This window comes from Hippocampus bargibanti, linkage group LG12, assembly GCF_051943395.1.
Source record: "Hippocampus bargibanti isolate YZ-2025 linkage group LG12, ASM5194339v1, whole genome shotgun sequence".
Lineage (NCBI taxonomy): Eukaryota > Metazoa > Chordata > Actinopteri > Syngnathiformes > Syngnathidae > Hippocampus > Hippocampus bargibanti.
In genome coordinates, this window is record NC_142745.1 from 9,848,794 (window position 1) to 9,865,028 (window position 16,235).

Genomic DNA, 16,235 nt, shown 5'->3' on the forward strand with positions numbered 1-16,235 from the left:
ACGAGTGATTCCTCCACAATATTCGTTTTTCTGTCTGCCATGGATTTGGTCATTTTGCTGCAATTCTCTATAATAGCCCTTTCATTTTATTTCTATCTCATTGTCATGCAGCACAAGGCATGCTCTGTTACCACTGCACTTTGTTTTTCATTTTACTGCTTTATATTTATGGCCTAGACTTCTCGTTCGTACAAACCCATGACAATAGTTTTGAATGTTTCGATGAAATAAGAAGCCAAAGATTTGTTTTTCTTTTTTTAAATGAAAATATAGTTAGTGTGGGTTTTCTTTTGTCAGTTTCAGACAATTATAGATTCTTCTAAAAAATAGCAACAAATTGACGCATTTATTTATATTTTGTGGTGGAAAAATGTTTACATATGGTACCATTGTATCGGCAATATTATTATCATCCCAGTCCTGAATGTAATCCTTTGCTGTACATCTTCGTTTTGTGTGCTCTTAATATCATTGCACGGTGGCTTTGGATGCACATCTTACAGCCATTAAATGTGATGTGAGAGTAAAAAATGAAAACACCGCAATGGCAGTTACGAAGGAAAGAAGAAGAAATGTACTGAAGTCAAGCAACAAGAACGATTCCATCTCCTCCCTGTGATGTCACAAGGTGTTTGTGCATGTCAAGGATAATAAGAAGTGAATGGGGGGGGAGGGTGGAAAAACTGCAAAGCCCCACTGTCACCACCTGGACACAAAGCAAAACGGGGAATATGGAATAAAAGAAATTGTGTGTGTGTGTGTGTGTGTGTGTGTGTGTGTGTGTGTGTGTGTGTGTGTGTGTGTGTGTGTGTGTGTGTGTGTGTGTGTGTGTGTGTGTGTGTGTGTGTGTTGGGGCGTTGGGGTTCTTACTGTACAGTAAGAGTAAGTAAAAGTAAAAGATGTGCGACACGTGTCTCAGTGGTCCAACTGAGCACCAAGGCACATGACCGCCCCAGGGAGGCTGCTGCACTCAGCCATGTCACTGCTCAACAGATACACACACACACACACACACACACACACACACACACACACACACACACACACACACGCACACATGCACACGCGCGCACACGTGCACACACACACACACACACACACACACACACACACACACACACACACACGCACACACACATATATACATGCACATACACACACTAATGACAGCTAGTGGAAGGGGAGATTAGGCCAGCATGACACTTTTATCTTAATATCAGCCATTGCATCCCTGATGAGGTCCAAAGATAATAGACTGAAAATAATGTAAAAAAAAGATTCACAGCATTGTAAAACCGTATTTGAAGACCTTGAAAAGTAAATTATATCATACATTATACATGTTTGGAGATCATTATTTTATGTAAATAGAATTGACCTAACCACCCCAAAATACTAATTGTGAATTAGGTGGTGAGTTTGAATAAAGACCAAATACAATTGACTTACTGATGTAAATTCAGTTCATTCATTAGTGTCATTCTACTTGTATTGAGAAGCAAAGACAAGTGCCATTCATGATTCTATGTTATTATCACATCCTATTTTTCCTCAAAGCTATCAATTTTACATAAAAAAATATGAAAATGGGATTATTCAGTTGGAAGAATCTTTTGTTACTGAAAAGAAACAGAAACGTGGACTACTCTTTCCCATACATAATAAGGATCCAACATAGTCGATTACAGCAAAAAAACTTATTCTGTTGGACAGTCTGTGGCTGGATGGATGAATGGCTTCAGGAGCACGCGATGAGAAGAAAGGAGCGTCAGCGCAGAGCGCCGATGTGTATGTAGAACTGCAGCGGCATGGAATTGAAGCGGATTTATATGGGACAGGAGATGTGAGACAATCACTTTTTGTCAATGGATGCTACAGCTTTGTGTTTGCTTTCAACATTTAGCTTGTGGCAGACGTGCACATTCCACCATGACGTCCCTGATCCACTGGTGAAAAGGACGCTTTGATTGTCTCTTTCATGTTTTTTTTCTGTGGCTTGATGTCCTTATTATTGTAGAGCAAGTGATATTGTTGTAATGACCACTCAGCACTGAGCGACGTGGACTGCGTCACGATGTGGCAATAACTTTATTTCTGGTTCTATGATTATCATCTTTTTTTGCGGTATGCCACCAGTCGTACTTTTCAGTGATGGCAGAAAAAGCCAAATGAAAAGAAAAGTACCGGAACGTCATGGTTGAATGGCTCAACCCAGACTATGATTAAAGATTTGATTAAGTCTTGCGCAGTCTTGTCGGATCTTGTTTTTGATTGACTTCAAAGGTTCAACTTGACCACTAACGTTTTGTTGTACATCTCATGTTCTGTGTTTAAAAAAACAACTCGTTGTCACCACAGAAACAACCAAAAGGAAGTTAGTTAGTGTCCATCAGTTGTCTGATATTCTCGCAACTTTCAGCGTTAACTAAAAACAAAATAATAATAATATACAACATGCTCCTCTTTCGTTGCACGGCTGTCTTGTCTCCAGCGTCCTCTCACGCTCTCTCCGTTGGACACTTTGAAAGTTGGAGTGAGCCAGTCAGGAGAAGCAGAGTCATCTGTTCGGCTAATTAGCAACTTGGTGAACAAGCTATAAACAACAAAATGGCCCGGTGGTGTTGAAAGTGCTCTGTTGGGTCGTTTTATAAAAAAAAGAATGCATTTGTTTAGATGAAAACGATTTATCAACTGTGCATCCTTTATACACATGAAATAAAAAGGTCAATTTCCCCTTCTACTAGATACTCGATTGTCCGTCAGAATCAGAAAGTCTTTAATGGTCCCACAATGGGAACATTTGCACTGTATGGGCACTGCAATTGGCTGGCAACCTGTTCAGGATGGACCCTCTTGCCCGAACACAATTAATTATTAACCAGATACAGCACATGCCGTGACCCTTGTGAGGATAAGCGGATCAGAAAATGAATGGATAGATTGATAGGTACTCTTGCGCATTATGAATGTTTGCAAGTCTGAGTAATTCCTTGATTCCTTTACAGAGAGATTATTTTTGTTTCATGTTGGACAGGATGATCTCACCATCATGGTGTGAGTGAAGCACCTGTAAATCCCCCCAGTACGTTCTGTCCGAGCACATACGGGGAGGCTGATCATTGAGACTAAGCCAAATTGAAATTGCAGCACAAACTCAGCTCAAATCAAACGCAGCAACTACTCTGCAAAGCATGGCACAAACTATATTCAGGAGTTTATTTGGTTCTTATTTTTGTGTGTTCATGGTGCGGAAACAGCATGAACTTTTTAATTTGGTTGTGGAGTCAGTGGAGTGCAGTGTTGTAGACCTTATTGGCAACAAGGAGTTGTCAAAGAAACGGTACATTCTAGTCACATCTGTCTTTAATTAAATTGTGGAAGACAAATAAATAAATATATGGAGTATATACTGGTGCAGAATCTCAATTACGCATTGAAACGGCGCCAATCCCAAGGTCTATTAGCACTAACTACTACATATAATTGGAATTTCAACTTTCAAATAATTGTGTACTGCAGAATCTATTTAATGACACCCCATAATTTCTTTCTCCTATCAGAGAATGTGTCATCAGAGTTTTATCCGAGCACCTCATGACAATGAAAGCATGTCAACAAGAAATAAAGTACAACAAACAGACCTGCTGTCAATATGTAGGCCGTGGATCTGGATTGCAAGCATTGTTTGCAATGGCACTTGAAGGCTGGAAAAGCATTTTCTTTTTACTTTTTGACAGTGACACTCCTTTGGTTCATTGAAATAATGATGCAGTTCTAAATCTTCTATATATTTTTTAATTTGGATTGAGCACCCCATCATGCAACAACAGATGTTGATTCTCCATCTGGCTTCCATACCAGAGAGGCAGCTTGGATTGGATTGGATTAACCTTTATCAGTCTCTCAGTGGAGACATTTACATTTCACAGCAGCAAAGTTATGAAAGGAAGAGGAAAGGGAAGAAAGAAGTAGAAAAACAAAATACAGGAGCTTCTTATATATTAACAAGGGTGTCAAACTCGTTTATTGCCGTTTATTGCCACATTATAGTTACGGGTTCCTCTCGGGGGCCGTTATGACTTTGGGGAAGTCATGAGAATGTTTAATCCCCTTCACATATTACATATAAAGCGCACAACAAATTAATTACTAGTTATTAAATTCGAAGTAACAAAATAATGACTGTTGTTGTGGTTTGCATAGGACAATTTGAATATTTGATTCAGCAAGCATAATGGAACATAACATGCTTGATTTGCTTTCGCGGGCCGAATAAAATGATGTGGAGGGCCAGATTTGGCCCCCGGGCCTTGACTTGAACACAAGTGTTTTATGGTAGTCACATGGATTAATTTAGTTTGATTTTGAACCCATTTGACAAGTCTTGTCCGTGGATCATTTGGGACCAGGCTGCACAAAAAGAATAAATAATTTACACCACTTTCATTATCTTATTTTGAAGCCACTTTTAAACTTTACCATCGTGACCAGAGAGAGGCCAGATACGATGTTCCTTGTCTCATAATTTGTGTTAATTATTATGTTTCAAAAATACCACCGTTTTCATGCGGGTCATATCATATTCATTTTGTTGCACTTATCCAACCTTAAAGACCGGTCCCTGAAAATATTGTCTGACATTGAACCGGTCTGTGAGGGAGAAAAAAAAATACAGAGCCCTCGGCACATGCGACTCACAAGTAAAAAGCCTCCACCAAGATAAAATACGAGACTGATTAAAACAGAATACTAGTCCACAGCTCTTAGTTTCTCTACCGTATTGACAAATTGTGTCAGTACTGTGATTGATATGGGTATCTGGTACATACCCGTGGGTTCAAGAACTGCTGAGTTTATTAATTACCGCTGTCTCATGCACCCTGCAAATTGGATATAAAAGCACAAGGCTGGTAGGAATGGGACTCCTGTGAGATAGAGCTGGGCGACGGAAATAATGATGAACTCGCACGTTTTTCAAGAGCTGATAAATGGTGTTAAAAATGAAACTGGTATGGTTGTGTGTTGTTCCAGGAAGAAATCATTAACTTGTAAATAACATCAATAATTTTGAACAATAACAAAAAATAAATAAATGAAAAATCTTAAAATGTAGACTGACGTCAAATGTCAACACTGAATATTGCATAGCTGCACTGAACTGAGTGTTAGTTATTACTTTTTTCATTTTTGTGAGACACTTGGGCTTGTTCTTAATTGAGGATCTTTGTCATCCTTGATAGGAGGGAGGCAGATGCTGTGTTCAATGTTTTTTTTTTCTTTGTTTTCACTTTTAATCGCTTTTAAACGCAACCCCCTCAAGTGCCTTCATGTACCTCGCTTTGAGAACCACTGTTGCAAAGCAATCTGTAGCTCATGCTTGAACTTTTACCGTCTGTACTGCCTGATGCACTCGGCTTGAGTGCTTCCCTGAATAATTTGAACAGTAAATTTAAAGGACAACCGACGCCTCCGGACAAGTTTTGTCCATAATTTGTAAAATCACTTGAAATGACTTCTACTGGGCGTATTTTACAAAGATTCCACCACATATAGCTAGATTTTTCCGTTTTAAGACTCACGCTATACAGGAAATCTTGTTTTTGACTTGGTGACGATTCCTGACGTGACGTCACGTCAGGACCCCTGACCGAGAAAGTGACACACAATGCATTTTGGGTACTTTGTTTGGTCTGAAATCTTCGTGTTGACCCGTGTTGATGGCGTGTAGAAGGAAAACACATAAATAACGCGATGGTGAATCGTGTGTTGGACCACGACTACTATTTGATATTAGCCGACACAAATTCCCAGCAAACAAATCAGCCCATTTCCAACGGAGCTTGTGCGCCATCTTGTACATTTTCTGGGACGCTACAGTGCAGTCCAGACACCTCAAAATGACACGGAAGGACTTCTTTAATCGATTGCAAACATTTATGCTTTCCTCTTCACAACTATTTGAATCATATTCATAACTGGATGAGTAACAAGAAAGCATCTTCTCCGAATCTGAAGCCATTGTTTTGATTCTCGAGCAAGGCAAGACGTCTTGGCATGACATCACGAACACGGGGGCGGGACCTTCTGAAACTGAAACTTTCTGAGATCATTTTGAAGTAGTTTTGGGACACTTTAACTCATTTTTATTGTTGTTTTTCATTTGACTAAAATATCAGCCTGCATGTTTTGGGTATTTTAGTGCTATAAAACATTTTTCTGATGTCAGGAAACAAAAAATGGTGTTGGTTGTCCTTTAAACGATGCGCTGAGTTTCCAATTGGCTGGACTGAAACATGCGCTGGGAATGTATTTCTGAATGGAGGAACATGCATTTTGGTGACAGTTCGAGTTCTTAGGTTCTTGGTGTTGACTTTTGTCCAATACATTTCCTCCCCAAAAATGTGATTTGTAGTCTGAGGTCCGGACGATAAGTCATTCGATTGTTACACAATTGTCATTTGCAATTTGAGATACTATACACGAGCGACTAAAATATTCGAATTTCAGAAAAAAAATGTTCTGCCATATCATTCGGCATCTGAGCAAAAAACATCAACTTAGTGCTTTTATTAAAAAAAATAGATCACTGGCCTGTCGACAGCTGGCTCTGTTCATCCTGCTGCAGCGGCACATTGTCACTGTGTGATGAATTAATTTAGCTACTTTTACAGATTGTGCATTGGTATCCCGGGGATGCCCTTGTGCCCCAAATCAGCAAAATTACTTCAGTGAGTGCAGGACAGCATACCACTGAAAAGCTCTGTTACCCAATTTCGATGCCACTTTCTTCTCTGAAAGATAAATGGTGTCATGTTGAAAGATAACTGTTGTCACGTTGAAAGATAAATGTTGTCATCATGGCATATTGGTAACAATCACCCACCTGTTTGGCCGACAACTGTTTAAATGCAGTTTATGATTATCGTGTTGGCAAATATTCCGTCTGGAAAGAGATTGTCAAGATTGTCATGGCTTTGTTCTCTGCTGTTTCCACCAGCAAGTCTCTGCCTTCATCTGCTGGATAATTGGGTATGTGCACAGTTGGGTGTGGACACTTCAGTGGAGCTTTTTTTTGTGCAGTGCTGCCCTCGGGAACACTTTGTCCACATGATCTCATGTTAATTTTCATAAATGCTGGTTTATGAATCTCATTAATTGTATTTTCAAAAGATTTCTCATGTGTGAAAATTAGCAGTTATTGTGTTTTGTTATATTTTAGCAATAGATTATCACCGCAAATTAGTGTCTAAGGGGCTTTTCTTGACTGGACTGTTTTCTGAAAAGCAATGCACCAATTAGAGTGGATGCCTTTATTTGCACATATATATTATTAGTACATTATAGTATGGCTTTTTTCTCCAATTTTTAATTAGATACGCTATAGCAGAAATAGTGCTGTTGCTCAAGACCACAATCTGAATTCTCTTGACTATTGGATTGGATTGGATTGGATATGCCTTTATTAGTCTCACAGTGGAGAAATTTACATTTCACAGCAGCAAAGTGATGAAAGGAAAGAATAATAAAACAATAATATATATTATAATAATAATAATATAATAATATATAATAATAATATAATAATATATATTTTTTTATTTTTATTTTTGCTTTTGATGGAGGTGGGTACATGTTACCAGTACTATAGTGGAGGTGGTTGTTTCCCTTACGGATTTTTGTTTGTTTTGGGATTTTTAGGAATGAGAGCAAGCCCCCATTTTCATGAGGAATGTATATTGGAGGATCATCAGAATTTTATACATTATGTGAATGAGCTGGGGGACAAACATAGTATTTCAATAAGACAACATTTATTTGAGTGAGTTGATTATTGTGAAAAAGCAAATGCACTAAATTAGATATTACACTCAAAGTTGGTTTACTGCATGCCATTTTTGTGTTGTCCGTGGATGGTATTTTTATCCGCAAGAGACCTTTGATACTGAATAAAAAAATTACAATATGTGGCTAGTTTTTACTGTACCTACATGTGGTGAGAAAAGTATTGTGGAAAATATATAAATTGTACAATGAAACACATTTGTTCAATTAACTCACAATTTGCCTTGATCTATTCAACAGAAACCTGTTTTCAGAACTTGAAGGGGAGCCTTGTATGATTCCAGCCAATCCAGTGAGATTCACACCAAGAAAAAACACTAATAATTTTAAATCGTTTTTATTTTTTAAATAAAATAAAAAAAATACATATTTTTGTGCACCTTGGACCTCTGCTATTTTATAGTCTTGCCACAAACGCTTTCAAAGGATTGCCAGACTACTCTGCTAACATACCATAAATCTCCCACTCTTGCTTGAGGGTCGCACTCTCAGGGAAATATTAATTTGTGACTCATTTCTATCAGTATGCCATCAATGACATCAGCAGTTCTGGTGTCCTTGTCACTTTTGTACCCGTTGTCTTCAGCCCCCTTTTAACACGACTCAATTGCTTATGGGTGATGGATCTATATAACCATATACAATAGAGGGCGTGATGAAAAATGTGTTAATAAGAGTAGGGGAACACAGTCTTTTGTAACCAGGATGATGATATTGGTACAAGCTATACTAACCTTGGATTTAAGTCATGAACATGAAAAGTATTTGGTTGAAAAATGTTTGGAACCATGTAATCCGAAGGCAAGGCGATGGTTTGCATTTGTCGAGTCAATTTCTATTTGCCACAGTGAGTCACATGCTCACCTTAGATTCACCTTGTTGAAAGATGAATCACGGTGCTCTTACTACTGCAATCAGAGAAAACGGGACTTTAGAGATACGTACTCCCGGCCGCTCGTGAGTTGTGCCTCCCTTTTGTTCACGTGCTGGATTGTCCACCTGCTACAATTCTTGACAAAATGTAATAACGATGGAAAAGTGGGGTTGGAGGAGGCACTAAGTGTTCTCTGGTGTTCCTTGGATTTGGCAGGCCTGTGAATTATCTGCATTCCAAATCAAATACATATTTTTTTAATTAAAATCTAATAAAAACGCTATTTCATATTGCTAAAGCATCTTGTTTCATAGCTGCTGTTCATCCTGACATATCTTGTCTTTGGAATACTAGCAGGATTGCTGAAAATACACAGGTGTGGACCGGCTTCACTGCACAACCACTTAAATAAATCAAGCAATGTCCTCACCCCAGGGAAGCTCCCTGAACATGGCTGATTTGAGGCTTATGAAAGAAGCCTGAGCAATCAAAGCCATGAATCTTCTCACCCAAGAGCTTGTTGGCTGACATTAAAGGACATGCGTTGCAATCAACGGTGACCCTGTGACGCTGCCATGTTAGAACAAGCCACACACATCATTTTGACCTGCTCGTGGAACTTTATACACCAGTTTGAGCCCCCCACCATGGCACAGATGTTATCATCCTCATGAACCATGCTAACAAGCAAGTTGCATCACATCACTTCCTAAGAGCTTCTGTGGAGGGGAATATTGTATACATTTTTTAATTTGGGCAGGTTGCCGTGTTTACACAGTTAATTGTTGGTTTATATTTTCTAGTGCATGAGTCGTAATAAGGCATTATAAATCCCCACTGTTTCAGTCAGTTGCAGCAATAACAAAGAGAAGAGGGAGTAACAAAAAACTTTTCCACTGACTGGCTTGTTGCTTTATTTAGACTGTTTGTTGACTCCTGGTGCATGTCATGAAAGCCATCTGCGATCCATTTTATGCCACTCCGTGAGATAAAAATGTTCCAAGCAGCTCCACCGGCAGCCTCATCATTATCATCCTCATCGATCAGCTTACGTCTTTCCTGTCATCTGTTCCTACAGCCGTCTTCAGTAAAGCGGCAGCCAATACAGGTAGTCAGCTTCCAAGGATGCTGTGCTGTTTGACTGGACATATTCATCATCAAAATCCTATGTGCCAATCAAATTGTGGCGCTCTCACTGTTTTCTTATATAGTGGTGTGAAAAACGGTTAGCCCGCTTCCTGATGTCTTATTCTCATGCTCCATCATGACTCAAATTTAAATGCTGGTCAAACACAACACAACACAACACAAGTAAACAATATCCCTTTTCTAATTTGCTTGACAGGTGTGCAAGAGCCTATCCTACACCCTGAATTGGTTGACAGCCAATCACAAGGCACACAAACAAACCTCCATGGCCACGCCCACACCTCAGGACAATTTAGAGTTTAACCTATCGCCTGCTGTGTTTTTGGAAAGTGGGAGTGAAAATGAACTGAAAATAGTAATAAGCCACCGTAAATTGAGGATTGAGCAAAAGATGAAAGTGCCTTTTCAGGCATGGGTTGAGTAGGTTTGAATTTTATTCTTAATTTAAGAAATGAAGAAACACCATGTTGACCCAACTTTGTCTGGCCTCTACAATTCTCTGATGCTCTTAAAAATTAATGTTTGGAATTTGCAACAACATAAAAATAAGACTAATTTTAGAAGGGGGTAAAAACTTCACATTGCAAAACTTTATCTGACAGATAAAGTTTGCCCAATTAGACATGCACCAGATGGCCTCCACTTTCTCTTCAATTACTTAAAATGGAGTGTGGAATGTCCACGAGAGGGTAGTGTGGACAACTGATAGTTCGCTCATGAAAGCGTGTTCCCTCTTTTCTCTTTCAGGGCCAAAGTCTTTCGGGGAAAGAAGATTTTTGGAGAGTATGACATCAAAGTGGAGCAGGTGATATCATCCCTCTGAAGGGACACTATAACTACTATTAAAACAACATATATAGTAAAGTAGTAGTCGTCGTAGTAGTAGTGAGAATAATGATAATAATAATAATATCGTATTTTGCATAAAAAACAATATGAAAACAAACATTGATTTAAGGGAGTAGAGCAGATATTGAAAAGGATCTAAATTACATTTAGCATATTTAATATTAATTCAAATATCTTTCTAATAAATTCATATGATGAAAATACACACACACACACACACACACACACACACACACACACACACACACACACACACACACACACACACACACACACACACACACACACACACACACACACACAAATATAATAGTAAATGTTTAAAGGACAACCGATACCTCCGGACAAGTTGTGTCCATAATTTGTAAAATCACTTCAAATGACTTCTACTTAGCGTATTTTACAAAGATTCCACCGCATGTAGCTGTAGTTTACGTTTTAAGACTCGCGCTGAATATTCCAGAAGTCTTGTTTTTGAGTTGGTGACGATGCCTCACGTCACGTCACGGAAGGAACGCCCCTGACCGAGAAAGGACATACTGTCGCAGTTCTTTCATCACCTCAATGCATTTTGCGGTACTTTGTTTGGTCTGAAAACTTTGTGTTCATCCGTGTTGATGGCGAAATTAGAAGGAAAACACAAACGCATGACACGGAACAAATTATTTAATCGATTGCAAACATGTATGCTTTCCTCTTCAGAACTATTCGAATCATATTCATAACTGGATGAGTATCAAGAAAGCATATGCTCTGAATCTGAAGCCATTGTTTTGATTCTCCAGCAATGCAAGACGTCTTGGCGTGACACCACGAACAAGGGGGCGGGACCTTCTGAAACTGGCCACTTCTGGGTTAAATTTGAAGTAGTTTTTAGACACTAAGTCATTTTTATTGGTGTTTTGCATTTGACTAAAAATATATACTGCGTGTTTTGGGTATTTTAGATGCTATAAAACGTTTTTCTGATGTCAGTTAGGAAACAAAAAAGTGATGTTGGTTGTCCTTTAATTCTATATAGAATTATGTTAGACAAGCTTTAAAACAAAATATATTAATAATGATGTTTTGATAATCTTGAAATTAATTTGTTGCTGATGAAAAGATAATATCATTGTTAAAATAAAATATACAATTGTGACATCTATTTATCATTAACAGTAATTCTCACAACATTTCAATACATTTATTATCACTGATTTTTCTTCCAGGGACAAAAAAGGAGATATAATTTGTTAGAGCCTACAATATGTCCTCCATCATTCAGTGAGCTCACAGTACTAGGCCTTAAATCTACTTTCCTGCATAATACAGTAATTCATGATAAATATACTCTACAGTCAGTAGCAAAGGATAATGTTGCTCTCATCTCAGTCTTACCGCAACGTGCATTAATAATTTAAGTTCATTTTGTCTGCTGTCTCCCGGCAGGCCGAGTTCTCGGACATCAACCTCATTGCACATTCAAATGGAACTTGCACCGTGGACATGCAGGTCATCAGAGGCGGTGTGAAGACGGCCAGGTGAATACCGCGCACGCATCAAATCATGATGATCTTAGATTTGCACAGCTTAGATCATTTTACCCGTCGGAATTCCGCTGATGGTAAAGTAAGTCTTCAGAGCCCACTTCTCTAACCAACACAGGAAATGAGGGCAGCAGTACTCCAATTATGTTTTGTGGCTGCTTGATATGCACACGCACACTCTATTCATGTTGAGTAGAGGTATAGAAACGTCAAAAGGGGGCTTGAGCGGAGCAGAAATGAACCTTTGCACATCAATCAATCAATCAAATGTAATGATTTTGCTCACAGAATCGAGTGTAAATGATCTTTATCTAGGTATCTTGCTTGCTCGCTATCTATCTCGCTTGTTAGCCAGCTAGCCGTCATTCTCTCTGTGGAGCTTTCTAATAGGACTTCGCCAAGGAACGTCACCTGATTGCTACTAATCATGAACCATGTAAAAAAAAAATACATTTAATGTTACAAACAGCTGGAAATTCCAAGTCATCAATGGGACTAACTAAGTGACATTTCAAAGGCTGATACTTGTCCCCAAAAATTCTTAACACGTTCGAGGTGGAAGTTTTTGGGTGAGAAAAACTGTGTTGGAACAAACAGTCAATTATTTTCCACTTGTCTCAAGTTGTGAATAGCATAACACAACAGTGCAAACAGATGGCTTGAAAATAAAGTCCTTTGTTTGCAAAAAGTTGGACAGTTCTGGCTCAAGCTCCTGTCCTGCCAAGTAAGCGAGAATTAGAAAGGAGAAGCATCCCCAAATAAGCGTTTTCTTTCTCATATCCTTCTTTTACAACTGTTTTGCGGGAGAAGTTAACCCAAAGAAAAAAGCTACACACAGGGAATTAGCCATTTGATGATGGGAATGAGACTGCGATTGTTATGACATTTCAAGCCGGTTTCGCTCAAATTCCAAATTGTCCTCTCATGAACGTATTTGACTTTGCCTCACCCTGACGAATTTGTCACCAAAGTACTAAAGCATGATCAGAAAGAAACTGGAATGACCTTGCACTTGTTGGTAACATCTGAAATGTAGGTCTGCCCTTTCATTCTCGTGAGTAACGACGAGATTAGGCCGTCCCGCTAATTGCTATGTCCTCTCAATGGCCACTTGAGGTTTTCTCTGCGTATCTGATTAGTATTCCGGATGTATGCTGGTGATAGTCACGCTGAATGAGATGTTTTCTACCCCTCTCTTGGTTGCTTTTTCTTACACTGCATTGAATGTTTCTGTAGTCCTCAATTCAATATCCTGTGGCTCCTGGAATTTGTGTGAAAATGACAAAAACCCTGGCACTGGAGTGGACACGTTTATGGCACGTCTGGCAGTGAATGAGTTAATGTACCTTCAGTTGGTGCACACGTAGAGATAGTTAAAGACAGAACAGGAGAGCCATGCTCAGTCGACATTGACCTGTCGCTGAGTTTAGCTTCCGTTCGTGATTTGATTTCATTCTCCGTGCAGACTGCAGAACACCGTGCGGGAAGCTGATTGGATAAAATGAGGTGGACAGGGGAAAAATTCAGATATGGACATTTTATTTGCTTAATCCACTTGTGGGAAGAATAAAAATCAGAAATTGGTTTCTATCTTTGTCTCACTTTTTGCCGTACTGTGTTCAAATCTAAATAGCCAGTGAAAATTTTGTCTTCTTTGTTTTAAAATTGTAACAAAATGTATAGGTCACATCTGATTATCCTAAATATTTAAATAATTCCCTTACGTTTTCAATAAACGTGTCCAAAAGTTTTTTTTTTAAACGGAAATGCTCAGGTTTCGCTTAGTTTTCAATCCAAATTAAAACGTTTAAGAAAATGTGAATTTGCATTTCACTCAATTTAAAAAGTTAATTGAGCTATGTATTGATTCGTCATTCTAGATGGATATAAGGTTGAGTAACAAACATTCACAATTTTTCTTCATTGTATGCGAGCAAAGTACAGGTCCTAATGTTTCAAGACTTGCCACACAACACAAAACTCTTTTTTTCCTTCGCCCATTTGGTGTGAGAGAAGAGGATGCACAAAACCGGGTTAGATGGAGGACACTGATTCACTGTGGCGACCCCTGAAGGGAAAAGCCAAAAGGAAAAGAAGGCCATTTATCTTATCTATTGCCAATAGTACAACATTTGATTTCTTTCCTCTCTTAACTTCCTTGTTTCTTGCCCACTCAGATCATTTCGGCCAGACTTTGTCTTGGTCCGCCAACATGCCTTCAGCATGGCCCAGAACGAAGACTTTCGAAACCTAATCATCGGACTGCAGTATGCCGGCGTCCCCTCAGTCAACTCATTGGACTCCATCTACAACCTCTGCGACAAACCCTGGGCTGTAAGTCATTTTTATAGCTTTATAGTTGCTGGGGGAAAAAAAATCAACACAGAAAATGGCATTTAATAGCGACACAAAGATGATGCATCGAAGGATCTGAATTTTTTCCCTCTCCTGGGCAATATGAGCAATGTAATGTTCATATCAATAAAATTGTATCATGCCGCTATGCCTTGAAGCAATGGGCTCTGCTACATGGCAGCAACTGGCCAGTTTGCTTCCCAAATCATCTGTGACAAAAAAATAATGAAGGCGAAACTTGATGTGGGATTTTCTCAAGATCTTTCGATAGATTTTGAGCACTTTATTAGCATCAGTAATTAATCCATCACAAGTGATAGGCTTGTTAGCTAGCTTTGCCTTCCCCCATAAAACACACCTTCCTTTCAGGTAGTCTGCGCGGTTGGGTTCCACTGGGAACAATCATAGGGCCCCATATTTTCACATTTTAATTTGTGTATTTGTCTACCTGATGGTGCTATGCTTCTTCATTCAAAGTACGGAGAATATTTACACAACCTTTTGTAAATTAGGACAGTATTATAAAGTTAAAATCTTAAACAAAATGTCTATACGAGTTCTTAGTTGGCAGTTCTTCCACACCCCCCCTGCCCCCAAGACATTGTCATGTCTTTAATGTGTTTTTGTCCTTTATTTCTTGTTTTTATCGGTAGTTTTCCCAGTTGATCAACAATCAAAAGAGGCTCGGTGCTGACAAATTCCCTGTCATTGAACAGACATTCTACCCCAACTACAAGGACATGGTGAGCACTCCTATCTTTTTTTAAATGATTTTGCAACCTTTTACTATTACACATGAAATGCTGTTTATCAGGTTTCTTAATACGTAAAAAAAAAAAAAAAAAAAAAAACACCAGTCACTTTAAATATTCTGCAATGTTCCGAAACATTGTGCAACCTTTTGGAGAAATCGAAGAAGAATGCAAGACTTCATTTCAACATTTTATATACAATCTTTTTTTTGGTACATCGAAATACAAAAAAAACAGCACTATTTTGACAAAAACAACATAAATACAAATCCTCAACAATTTCCTCAATACAAAAAACATACATTGTTTCATGACACTTCACTAAAACCATCCCGTTTATGATAATCATATTGTGTTAAAAATTAATGCTTGCCAAACAAATCATGCAACATTGTCATACGTATAATTGAAAAATTAGCATATTGAGCTCTAATACTTCATTGGTGGCTTGGGTGTGATAGTTAATGAGTCGTACTGTATTTTTTAAGAACCCAATAACCAGATCAGGAAGTTTGCGGTATGTGCAGAAAATGTTTTTTTTCTGGAGGTGTCCAACTTTTAGTAACAAACATCATGAAATGAAAATACTTTAAAGATATCAATATCAGAATCAGAAAGCCTTTAACAGTCCCACAATGAGAACATATGCAATATAATCTAAGTCCCATCTATCTGTTAACAAAAGCTCTAAAAGTAAATGCCGTTAGTGTCAAACATTGTAATGTTCAATCAAGTACAATATTTACAATCCCCAGAATTGTTGTCATCCATAATTCATTTTTTTTATTTCTATTTATATACACAGTCTATTTTCATTTGCATGGGGCAGTTCCATTGTAATCGTAGTTAATGAGTGGGACACTAATTGCGGCCCACTTCTAATTC

General features: G+C 38.5%; 1 protein-coding gene across 2 annotated transcripts in view; it reads left to right on the forward strand.

Annotated features, from left to right (window-relative positions):
• syn2b (synapsin IIb) overlaps positions 1–16,235 on the forward strand; it is a 51,459-nt gene that overhangs the window by 14,855 nt on the left and 20,369 nt on the right. For both annotated transcript variants that reach the window (XM_089010353.1, XM_089010352.1), the window contains exons 2-5: positions 10,613–10,670; positions 12,146–12,237; positions 14,421–14,577; positions 15,252–15,341. In XM_089010353.1, coding sequence (XP_088866479.1) covers positions 10,613–10,670; positions 12,146–12,237; positions 14,421–14,577; positions 15,252–15,341 — 397 coding nt within the window. The remainder of the gene's footprint in view (positions 1–10,612; positions 10,671–12,145; positions 12,238–14,420; positions 14,578–15,251; positions 15,342–16,235) is intronic.